The 12745-nt window shown below is 42.8% G+C and overlaps 2 protein-coding genes across 2 annotated transcripts; one reads left to right on the top strand and one right to left on the bottom strand.

Annotated features, from left to right (window-relative positions):
- The first annotated feature begins 4476 nt into the window (after positions 1 to 4476).
- Positions 4477 to 5438, top strand: LOC122913447 (olfactory receptor 6T1). The gene is given in 2 exon segments (XM_044260177.1): positions 4477 to 4858; positions 4861 to 5438. Coding segments are annotated over 2 exon segments (960 nt in total).
- Positions 5439 to 9603: 4165 nt separating this feature from the next.
- Positions 9604 to 10548, bottom strand: LOC122914007 (olfactory receptor 4D5). Its single transcript, XM_044260650.1, has one exon. The coding sequence runs from the start codon at positions 10546 to 10548 to the stop codon at positions 9604 to 9606; it is 945 nt and encodes a 314-aa protein (XP_044116585.1).
- Between the last annotated feature and the right edge of the window lie 2197 nt (positions 10549 to 12745).

The following is a 12745-nucleotide window of genomic DNA, read 5'->3' as shown; positions in this document are numbered from 1 at the left end:
GTTTGCTCTACTAGAAGATAGAAAGTGTAAAGTTTGCTCACATTAAAAAGCTGGTGTTGGGGACACAGTTGGTTAAGCCACTGCCTAAGGGCTTAGGTCATGATCCCAGGGTCCTGGGATTGAGTCCCACATTGAGCTCCCTGCTCAGCAAGGAGACTGCTTGTCTCTCTGCCTGCCACTCTGCCTGCTTGTGCATGTTCTCGCTCTCTCTCTCTCTCTGACAAATAAATAAATAAATAAAATCTTAAAAAAGAGAAAAAGAAGAAGAAGAAGAAATCTGGTGATGGTTCTAGTTTAGAAAAACTGAACTAGTGTCTAGGCTCTTCCATTTCCAACCTACAACTTAACCTCTTCTTATACCTCAGTCCTTTAACCTTAATCACACTCAAACCACCCAACTCTCTCCTTTCTCTCTGAATCCAGTAGTTCTCAGACTTTAAGGTAAATAAGAATAACCCAGAGAAATTGTTAAAGATCTGTATTCCTCAGCCCTAACCCCAGAGGATGATTACATTTTTACAGGTAGAGTCTAAAAATCAGCATTTTTAATTGACAAACTAAAGGATTCTGGTGAGGGTTTTCCATGCTCTTAGGAAATAATTCAATAAACCTAGATTCATCCTTAATTAATAAGATATAAAATGTATTCAAACCTCAAGATGCCCGGAGGATACCTAAAGAGGAAAAAAGAGAAACAAGCTAAGTAAATGTGCAGTCAGTAGAATGAGGATTTGGCTAAGGGAAGCAGGAGATCAGCTCTGAATGGACCATAACGAGCTGCAGGACTAAACAGACACACAAACATACATCCTGGAAACTGGAAATTTGCAAGACCACATGGTCCACGTGGATGAAAGGATTGAGAAAGGGTCTCAGGGGTGCCTAAGTGGCTCAGTCGGTTAACCATTCAACTCTTGATTTCAGCTCAGGTCATGATCTCGGGGTCATGAGATCGAGCCCCAAGTCGGGCTTTGTACTGAGTCTGGATCCTGCTTAAGATTCTCTCTTGGGATGCCTGGATAGCTCAGTCAGTGAAGTATCTGCCTTCATCTCAGGTTGTGATCCCACGGTCCTGGAATCAAGTCCTGTATCTGGCTCACTGCTCAGCCAGGAGTCTGCTTCTCCCTCTCCCTCTGCCTGCCACCCCCCCTCAATTTGTGCTCTCTTTCTCTCAAAAATAAATAAATAAAATCTTAAAAATAAAAAATATAAAAAAGTTTCTCTCTCCCTCTGAGCCTGCCCCTGCCCCCACCCCCAGCTCCCATGTTCTTTCTCTCTAAAAAAAAAAAGAAAGAAAGAAAAGAAAAAGGGTCTCATAGCAAAGATTTATGGTAAGTCCTGGCAAGAAAGTCTTATCTTTCAGAAGGGAGTTGAAAGGGTTTTAATGATTCCAACCAGATTTAGGATAGTAAGTCATAAGTGTAATGCCATGAAAGAGCGTTTACTGGGAATGATAAAGTAGGTAAGTACCTATGTGTGATTCTAGATCTTTAAGCAACCCAAGCAGAAGGCTCCACTTTCTACATGATCTAGATCCAGCATATCCTGTGATAGAATTTGAAAGACAAGGAGGACAAGTCCCTCTGATGTACTCCAGCTAAGGGAGTCCATGCTCTGTGGGGACGGAGTGGTAACTGGGGACAGAACACCCACCTTTCATTGCTCTACAGGAAGAGCTGAAAGCCTCCAAGATAAGGCTCATTCCAGCTTACATTCTGAGGGATATTTTTATCTCTTCAGGATCAAAGCTTTAAACTACAATAACTAATTTCTATATGCAGAATTCCTATCATTAGCCCACAAATGAAGCAAGATAACGATTGGAAGTTGACACTGGATCAAACTCTCCAGAGTTACCAACTCTCTCTCACCTAAGATATTATGGCCGAGCAGTTCCAAGTGCAGGCTCCAAAGTCAGACTTTCTAAAATTCTGATCCCTAACTCTTCTACTCACTAGATATGGGTCCTTAATTTCTAACCAATTCCTTTGCCTGTAGAATGGGGTAATACCTTGCTTGTGTAGTTGCTGAGAGACTTAACAATGAAATGAATGGAAAGTTTCTTTCCTGACACATAGCTACTTAGTAAACACTAGCTGTTTTTATCATGAGGCTTTATTATATTGTCGTATTCCAAATCAATGTCCTTTTCCCCTCTAGCAGGTTCAAGTTTCAAGTAAAAATCTGACATCAGGGTTGGATCATCTTAAATGTTCATCTTAGCTCTACCTCTGAGGTTTTGTAAACGTGCTCTCCTGCAGTTTGCTCACCAATAAAATGGACAACAATAGAAGCTGTATTATTGTGTAGATTAAGTCATGGTGCAGCTAGAGTGGAAAATATGCGTACGTGTGTGTCCCTCATAGCTCTAATTCCCTCCATGGATTCTCACCTTGCCAAGCAGTACTTTTAGTGCAAAGTGCATGGAACAAGAAATCATTTCCAATAACAGTTTAACAATTTCTAACTATGACTTTATGCAAGACTTCTTAGACATTAAGTAGGTCAACCAACGACATTATTTGGAGGTTCAAAATGACAAAAAAAAAAAAACTTTGAAATTTTATTTATTTATTTGGGAGAGAGAGAGCATGAGCAAGGGAAGGTGCAGAGGGAGAAGCAGACTCCCCAGTGAGTGCAGAGCCTGACAAGGGCTTGATCCCAAGGCCCTGAGATCATGAACCCAGCAGAAGTCAGATACTTAACCAACTGAGCCACCCAGGTGCCCCCAAGCGACAAAATTTTAAGCACGGATACATAGTGGTCATATTTTGATTATGTGGAATCATAACAAAGACAACTAGTCACCTAGAAATTATGCAGAAACTTGCAAGTAAATTGAAGGATTACTTGTTACAGTTTTGTCAGTGGAATACTGACTTTGGCATATGTATTTTATAATTGTAGATAAAAGCTAATATTAAACATTTCACTACTAAGCTTTATAAGCTATTTTAAACATTGTATTTACCTGATACTTTGGAAAAAGCCACAGTTAACATATTTCCCTTATCTGAAAAGATTATGACATCCTGAAATAGTGCTCTAGCATCCTTCTCCGGATTTTATTGAGGTACTTCTTTGATTTTGGAGCTATAGATTCTAGGATAACAAAATAAAGTTTTATTATTAACTAGCTAGCTACTTAATTCTAGGATTTACTCTTTATTGACATAACCAGAACTTAGCCTGAATGTCTCTCTCTTTCAGACTTGGAACCAAGATTATCTGCCTCAGATGATAATTTTTCTTAAGGCCTCTTCAAACAGGATACAGAAAATATTTGTGTTCCCCATCTTTAATGCTGGAAGTCTGGCGTAATAGAAGATCCTGGATTAAACCTTGCCAAAGCTCTGAAATACTTCGTTCCTCATCAATTAAATAACTTGATGGTAACTTGCATTCTTTCTGTCTTAGAATACATTTTAAGGCAATGAAATTGACAGTATCTATGAAATTCTGAGCATTTGGTGCTGGATTTAAGAAAAGGATCCTAGAACCAAGATGTCTACTGAAACCTAACCCTTCAAAACTTATGGGTAAATTTCACAAGATGTCAAATGTCCAAGGAAAAGATGAATATATCTCCAAATGAAGGCAATGGTTGAAGAGGTGAGCTGATACAGCCTGTCTCCTTTGTAAAGTTTCCCTCTCCCTCCTCATCTTACGCCGTGAACATGCTGGAGGAGCTAAGGATGAGGGGAGACAAGTCAGTGTGACACCGGGAAGAGGGATTTCCTATAATCCACAGAAGGAAGTCTTGGTAAAAACAACAACAAAAAATAACCAAACAGGACTGGGCTCTGCATGGCTTCATCCTGTGACTCTGCAGCTGATTAAGGAAAATAAAATCGCTAAAGATACTGAAAGCCCTGATTTTTATTGTTATATTATGTTAAACCAGGACACAGAAGGACCACAAACACTGAGAGCTGTCAGTCATCTTTTCTTTCTCTATAATATGAGGGGGACACCTGGGTGGCTCAGTTGGTTAAACGTCTGCCTTAGGCTCAGGTCATGATCCCAGGATCCTGGGATCAAGTCCCACATCGGGCTTCTTGCTCAGTAGGGAGCCTGCTTCTCCCTCTGCCTACCACTCCCTCTGCTTGTGCTTGCACGCAATCTCTCTCTCTCTCTCTCTCCCCCCCTCACAAATAAATAAAATCTTACCAAAAAAAAAAAAAAGTTGAGAACAGTTCTATCTAACTTTAAAAGCCACTGCGAGAGGAGATATTGCATCCAAATTTCCTAATACATAATTAGTGTTCAATATCATCCGTGTTATTAGTGGTATACAGCTTGCTATCATAACTTGCTTCTCTTTCTGTGAGTCACCTCTAAGCAGAAAGATTAATATATTCTCAGAATGTAAGGAAGCACTAGGTGCTCATTATTTTATTGATTGATTAGAATATGATTTGTGACTACAGATCCAGTTACGAAGTTCTGTTTCATTTCTCCTCCAGGTCACTGGAGATGAGTCCTGAAAACTGGACTCGGGTAACAGGGTTCGTTCTTCTGGGTTTCCCAAGAAGTCACATCCTACAGTTCCTGTTGGTCCTGGGGTTGATGGTGACCTACAGCCTAACGGCCACAGGCAACCTGCTTATTACTGGGCTCAGCTGGACCAGCCGACACCTGCACACACAGATGTACTTCTTCCTGAGCAACCTGTCCTTCCTGGAGCTGTTGCTCGTGTCTGTTGTGGTTCCCAAGATGCTCGTCATCATTCTCACAGGGGATCACTCCATCTCATTTGCCAGCTGCATCCTCCAGTCCTACCTCTACTTCCTCCTAGGTACCACCAACTTCTTCCTCTTAGCTGTCATGTCTCCGGATCGTTACTTGGCAATCTGCCAAGTCTCCACTATGAGACTCTGATGAGTGGTCGTGTCTCTTCCCAAGGCATCCTGGCCTTCTGGCTAGCTGACTTCCTCTGGGTCCTTTGTCCCACCATTCTCATGGCCAACCTACTTTTCTGTGGCCCTAACGGTATTGACCACTTCTTCTGTGACAGCTGGCCTTTGCTGAGGCTCTCTTGTGGAGACACCCGCCACCTGGAGCTGGTGGCTTTCGTGCTCTCCACGTCCGTGTTAGTGGGCTCCCTGGCACTGATCTCGGTTTCCTACGCCTGCATTCTGGCCACTGTTTCCAGGGCCCCCACAGCTGCAGAGCGAAAGAAGGCATTCTCTACTTGTGCCTCACATCTGACCGCGGTCGTCACTGTCTACGGAAGCTCCATTTTTCTCTACATCCGTATGTCAGGCGCTCAGTCCACGCGGCTCAACAAAGGTGCCTCAGTCCTGCGCTGTATCGTCACACCCCTCCTGAACCCATTCATCTTCAGTCTCCGCAATGAGAAGGTGAAGCAGGCGCTGAGCGATGTGCTGAGGTGGCACAGAGCCATGGCTGCAGGAGACTGCGAGGGTCACAAGTAAAAGGAAGTATTAGATGAGATTAAAAGTGTATGCAATTTTGGGGTGCCTGTGTGGCTCAGTGGGCTAAGGTCCTGCCTTTGGCTCAGGTCATGATCCCAGGGTCCTGGGATCGAGCCCCGCATCGGGCTCTCTGCTCAGGGGGGAGCCTGCTTACTCCTCTCTCTCTGCCTGCCTCTCTGCCTACTTGTGATCTCTGTCAAATAAATGAATAGAATCTTTAAAAAAAAAAAAAAGTATGCAATTTTAAAAAGTGTATTTGAAGTTCAAGTCATTCGAGCAACACCCTGCACTTTCCTCAGACAATTAAGAAATAGTCTCCATATGGGGCACCTCGGTTACTCAGTCAGTTACGTATCTAGCTCTTGGTTTCGGCTCAGGTCATGATCTTGCAGTGGAAGGATCGAGCCCCAAGTCAGGATCTGTACGCATCTCCCTCTGCCCCTCTTGCAAATGTGCTCTCTCTCTCTCTCTCTAAAATAAATAAAATCTTAAAAAAAAAAAAAGTATTCATAAATATATAATACAAACCAGGGAGTGAGCCTTCATTTTCCTCCCTCCTATCTGCCTGATGCTTCCCCCAAAAAGCTGATCCAATTGGTCAAGTTTCAGAATTCTGATTAGGACACATGTCCTTTGGGGCAGGTAATGGCCTTCAGGCAGGGAGACGACTCCTCTTCTTCCTTACATGTGTGTTCAGGCACACTGATTCCTGCTTTGGGATCCTCAATGATGAAGCCGGTCGGGGGATGCTGAAACGTGGAGATTCAGATCAGGAGCTTAGAGGGGAGTAAGAGGCCTTCTGCAGCCTTCCACCTGGACTGAGTATTACAGACAAGATTAATCAGAATCTGGATACAGAAAATTCCATTTTGGCAGCAGTAATAAATGGTTCTTCCACTTGTTACTGCTCTGTATGTGACTAGCATCTCTCATAAGAATCACATAAAGGAAAAATGCCGTGACCAACAAAACCTTTGGCTATCCCGAATTCCCAAGTCTAAATACAAGGACAATCATTCCATCATTCCTTGAAGAAATATTTTTAAATACCTAGTATGTTTAAGGCACTGAGGTAGGCAGTCTTCAGATGAGGGTGACATCTTGGGACAACAGAGATGTGTAGGACCCAAATTTTAAAGAGACGCATGCCCCACTGGTTGTACAAGTTCAGGGTCAGGCCAAGCACAAACCTGGGAGTGAACGCCTCCTCGATTCTGCACCCGAGGCCACTCTGGGGCTGTTCTGGAATCTCGGCTCTGGAGCTAGACCTTCAGTAAATGGTAGTAGACATGGCTCTCACTTTTATAGAATTTACAGTACACTGCAGATGGCTGGCCAAAACCAAACCAAACAAACAAACAAGCAAGAAAACCTAAATACACACCTTACTACAGTTACAATTTGTGATCAATGCTTTTGAGAAAAAGAGTTGAGTTTTGTTCAAGGGGCTAATAAGGAAAACTAATTTGGACGAAATGTGGAACACACCTCTGAGGAGATGAGCTTCAAACTGTGGCCTCGGGTGGAGCCACAGTTACCCAGGCAAGCCATAGGGGAGGAGCTTTCCAGAGCAAGCGCGTAGTATTGGCCAGGACCCGGGGTAAGACAAGAGGGACTAAAAGAGAAAAATGTACAAGAGGACAGGAAGCAGAGCGGTGGGCTGAGGTCAGTTCAGACAGGACCTTATCTATAAGGTTTCCGTGGATCTTTCTTCCTTCGTAAAGGCAATGTAAAGCCTTTGAAGGTTTTTAAGTGAGGAAGTGATCAAGTCGTATTTTTAAAAATCAATCAGCCATTGTGGGACAACTGGTTAGAGGGAGACTAGTGGTTTTGAGAGAATCAAGTAGGAAGCTGTCACCTGGCCTAGATGCTGGCCATGACTTTGACTTTACGACTGGCAGCAACGACTGAGAAAAATGGACAGTATGTAGTTTGGAAGCAGACTTGGTAAGATGAGCACTGCTCCTGCCCGCAGAGATCTCACAGCCTATGAAAGAGCCAGGCTGGTAAAGGGACTAAGTTAGAAAAGGGGGAGAGCAGAATCCTAAGGGAGACTGAGGTATTTTCTGAAGAGACTTAAGGGGACTATGTACATTTTTATGTGTACTGGACCTGCCTAAATTTTAGCCCTTTTCCCCTACTATCCAGCCAGATGAAAATCATTTGGGTTACTGGAAAAAAAAAAAAAAGGAGAAGAAGAAGAAGCCGCATTTTATTTGTACTTGTATGCCCTCTTCAGTGTATCTGTACATATGACTTATATAAATCAAGATTTGACTCTGCTACAAGTCCAACGTATAGTGGCAGGAGAATTAAACTCTTCCTACTAAACCAAACTATACGAAAAGAGAACTCTGACTTGAGTCTTCTGATTCCAAAATTATCTTTTCACTGAAAGATACTCTTTTTAAATAGATTATGTGTTTGCTCTGCTGTACGAACACCTCTTCCAACTTTCCAACTTGTTTTCTCCTAGACCTGTGTCTTTCCTCTTTCAAGCTTGACCCATGCTCTAGGCCCTGGGTACTAAACATTCCCTCTCAGCTGGCTATCATCAAGGAAAGGAACTTTGCTTATACTAATTTACTTACTAAGGTATAAGGAATGGGTGATGACTTAATGCTATGATTACAGACGCTTGTTAAATATCATCCTTTTTCCATCCCACATCCATGGTAGGTGTCACCAATTGATTAAATAACATTCAACATAAATAAACAAAACATTGCTTTGTTTTATTGTAAAACTGATTCTCAGGTATGGGAGTGAAGATAAAAAAGTGCAGGTCCTATGACAAAGGTAAGAAGCCAGATGGTTAACTTGGTGGTAGAAGACGTAGGAATATGGACCAGGGAGTTAAGATGTGAGGGGGGGTAATAGACCACGTAAGAAAAGACCATGACTGTTTCTCCATTCCCTCTTAAGTTGCACTAGAGCTTCTAGGGGTACTTGTGTATTATCTTGTACCACTCCTTATTTAGGGACTGAAGGATAATCTACCTTTCCACTTTATAACCCAATTCTCCATTTTTCATTGTGTTCAGTTGTCAACAAATGATCTTTTACTCTGTGTCCCCACACTCCAAAATCCAGTCTGTTTCACTCTCCCAACTACAGGAGACCGAGACCAAGTTAGAATATTTTATCTCTGCCCATGATGCCAATTTAACTGGCACAAACTCAAAAAGACATAGTGACCCTTAGTAGCTACAAAGATCTTTAGATATTATCCGGAACTTGGGTTCCAAAGTTACACAGAACCTGGATTAGATTCCAGAAAAAAAAAAAAAAAAGCTCTAGAGACTCAAATAAATGATTCAAAGTCTCTCAGCTGCCACAGATTCATCTTTAAAATGAAGATGATAGGGACGCCTAGGTGGCTCAGAGGGTTAAGCCTCTGCCTTGGCTCGGGTCATGATCTCAGGGTTTTGGGATTGAGTCCTGCATAGGCTCTCTGCTCAGCAGGGAGCCTGCTTCCTCCTCTCTCTGCCTGCCTCTCTGCCTACTTGTGATCTGTCTGTCAAATAAATAAATAAAATCTTTTTTTTTTAAATGAAGATGATAAAATCAATGCCTGCCACATAGTAAACTCTTAACAAATATTATTTAAATCGTGATGGTGGTGAATACCTTAAGCAAGAGGAGGAAGTAATTTTCCAAAGACAATTTCCTTTCTCTTCATTGACATTAAATTCAGTTAGCCTTCCCAAATCAACACCACATTTACTTTAACCTCTAGATCCTTCTTGTCTCCAGGATGTTTATAATTCTTCTGAGCTCATCTGATATATTTTGTGTCCAAGAAAAAATATCAGAAGACAAACACCAGATGTGCCACCTCCGTGCAGCTAGAACTTTCTCCGCAGGGCCAATATCATCATATAGACAAGTACCACTGAGCCAAACACCATTTCTGCATAGCATCTAAGACTTCTTCCCTAGTAGGCACTTGGGAGAAGTTCTAGGATACTCATTCCATTTTCTAACTGTGTTAACAGTTCAGGTTCCCAGAACTTGACTGTGGTTGAAAACAATAGAGAAGCAAGTAGGAGAGCGAGTAATCGAGGGGACATGTAGTTTTAGTTACTCTGCATGTCTTCTCAAGCATGTTCCTACACTGAAGCAGCTAGCAGATTCTCAGGCCCTGCCTCTGCTAATCTGGAGGTCAGTGCTCCAGGGGACCCAGAAGGTCCTTCTGCCTCCTCCACAGCTTTTTCATCGCCACGATCACTTCCTTATTTCTCAGGGTGTAGATGGCAGGATTCAGCATGGGAGTGACCATTGTGTACAGTACAGAGACCGCCTTGTCCATAGGGAATGTCCGAAACGGCCTTGCATAGATGTAGACACAAGGCACAAAGATTAAGGTCACTACGGCAATATGGGAGGCACAGGTGGACAGGGCTTTGCTGCGGCCTTCCCATGAGTGGCCTCGGAGCATGAATAACAGTGCCGTGTAGGATCCCAGGAGCACCAGAAAACACATCAACGTCACCAGGCCGTTATTAGACACCATCAGAAGCTCTAATACAAAGGTATCTGTGCAGGCCAATTTGATCAGCTGAGGCACGTCACAGTAAAAGTTGTCCAGCTTGTCAGGCCCGCAGAATGGCAGCTGGATAGTCAATCCAACCTGTACAATGGAGTGGATGAAGCCCCCCACCCAGGAGGCTACCATGAGGAGACCACAGACGGTCCTGTTCATAATAAGCGTGTAGCGCAAGGGCTGGGAGATGGCAACATAGCGGTCATACGCCATCACAGTCAGCAGGAAGATCTTGATGCCACCAATGAAGTGGAAGAAGAAGAGTTGAGTCAAGCAGCTGCCAAAGGAAATGACGGGGTTGCCTGAGAGCAAGTCAACCAGCATCCTAGGTGCCGTGATGGTCGAGTAGCAAAAGTCAAGGAAAGAAAGATTGCCTAAGAGAAAGTACATGGTTGTGTGGAGGTGTGGGTCAGAGGTCACGATGGCCACAATAAGGAGATTTCCCGTCACAGTCAAAAGATACACAACAGAGAAGACACTGAAGAAAAGGAACCGGAGCTCCCATACCTGGGAGAGCCCCAGGAGGACAAAGCCCGTCACCTGGGAGTGATTTGCTGGATTCATCTGCTTGGTATGAGCTGGTCAGTGAACCTGCTGAGGAAAATGGACATCTTCATCATGGGATCCACAAGCTTCTCTGCAATAATGTTCTCTGCCCTCTCTGGGGAATTCTTCCCTGTCTCATTTACTCTCCGGCGAATGCTGTAAGCGGTGCGATAGGAAACCAAGCGTTTGAACATCATCTACTGTGCGGTCAAACTCCAGGGGCCTAAAACTCAGGGTAACGCTGACACTGTTCCTAGTTGATGAAAATCAAAAATAATCAGCCCTCAGAAGTGATACACAGAGAAGTGAATTCTCACTTCTCCCAGCAGCCATCCGTATAAACAGGAGCAATCTTCCCCAATTCTCTAAGTCTCACTTCCCTCCTCCATGATGTACATTAGCCAAAATGCCTGCTAGGTTTCCCGTAGTCTAATATTTTATAGCTATAGATGGCCTTTACTTAGAAAACCCCAAAAATTCCCACCAGCCAAATATTTAGACGTATAAGTGTCGTGAACTAGTGTTTTTCTAAAGTTAGATAAGAAAACAAGTGGAAGAAGCCGCTTCCTAACTGACAAGTCTGGGAAACCCAGAGAAAACTATAGTCCTGTGGAAATGGAGGGAAAAGCAACGAGAATGTTGAACCACCCCTGAAAATTTGTGTGTCACTGCTAATTTGGGGGATATCTGCCAAAGAATAATTTCTTATTCATATGAGAAGAAGCAAGAGAAGGCCATAAATATTAACTGAAGTTTAAAAAAAAAAAATCATTATCTAAATGCAAAGCTGCCTCAGCATCTTGAAAACCTTAAAAATAAAAAGGGTGTTTTTAAATATTTCGGCGTTTTTAAATATTTAAGTGTTTTTAAAAGATACTGAGAAAACTAGCTATTTGTAAGAATTCTAGAATGACTCTTCATACTCTTTAAGAGAAATGTGAAGTTATCATTCCACACTTTTTAGTATGACTTTTCAACTACATTTTCTTTCCTTTGTTCTTTCTTCATTCAATATGCGTTTATTAAATAACTTTTATTTACTAAGCCCTATATTAAACAGTAAGGATTTTAAAAAATAAGACACAAGTGATCTAACATGTCAGGACATTCACTCCTGACACCTGCCCACCCCCCCAGTTTTGTCATTTTATACAAAGCGCCCCTCACACATACACGATGATCTAGCATACCAAGCTCCTTGAAGTTTCTTGAGTTTGCCATGCTCGCCCCATGCTTCTCTGATTTTCTTTATTAATCTCTACATACTTACTTTATCTTAATTTTAATGAAATGTTTCAAATACACAAAGTTGGGATTTCCAGTTTTAGCTTAAACATGTCTTCACATGTTCCAAGTTCTTCAACTTGGAAGTTAATACTCTCTTATCCTTGAAGCAAGAAAAAGCTAAATAAAACGAAAGGCAATGACTTTTCTTGGGGCCATCAGAGAACAGAAGTCACAGAGCAAAACACTCCCCTCAAAACCCGGAGAGAGGAGGGAAGCAAGAGAGAATCATAGTAGAGATCTACTTAGCTGGGGGCGAACCACCGGAGTCAAACACTGGTAGGAGCACTTAAAGAGCAATTTTGACTAGCAAACTAGTGGGAAATTCCTGGGAGCTGCAGCCTTAGGGAAACCCCAGACTTCCATGGGCTCTGTCTCGTAGTGAAGAGTGAAGAAAGATCCTCTCCTGGAACTGTCAGGGTGAGAGGAGTAACAAGAGTGAGGGCGCCTGGGTGGTTCAGTCGATCAAGCAACTGCCTTTGGCTCAGGTCATGATCTCAGGGTCCTGGGCTCCCTGCTCAGCAGGGCTCAGTGGGAAGTCTGCTTCTCCCTTTCCTTCTCCCTCTCCCAGCTGTTCATGTGCATTTTTTCTCCCAAATAAATAAATAAATCTTTAGGTGGGGAAGAAAAGAGTGAAATTGGCCTAGATAATTCTCCATTAAAAAAAACAACTATTCTCTAGGATAAAAGACTTTGCTAAATCCATTCTCCACCTGAGAAAAAGACCTTCCTCCCTTTTCAGCACCCCACAGCCTTGTTGTGTTACCTAAGAGGGTGAGTGTCCAACGAGGGTCCACTAAAGACTTATGTTTAATCACAAGAGTATAGAATGCTTCTCTCCCTCAGGGACCTTACCTCCACCGCAACAGGGCTCCAGTGTGAAGACAGTGGGTTACCATGGAAACGGCTGCAAGTCACAGACTATCTTTAA

The sequence above is a fragment of the Neovison vison genome, chromosome 7 (assembly GCF_020171115.1).
Source record: "Neovison vison isolate M4711 chromosome 7, ASM_NN_V1, whole genome shotgun sequence".
NCBI lineage: Eukaryota > Metazoa > Chordata > Mammalia > Carnivora > Mustelidae > Neogale > Neogale vison.
The sequence above is the reverse complement of the archived record's forward strand: the minus strand, read 5'-3'. Positions and strand labels throughout refer to the sequence as shown.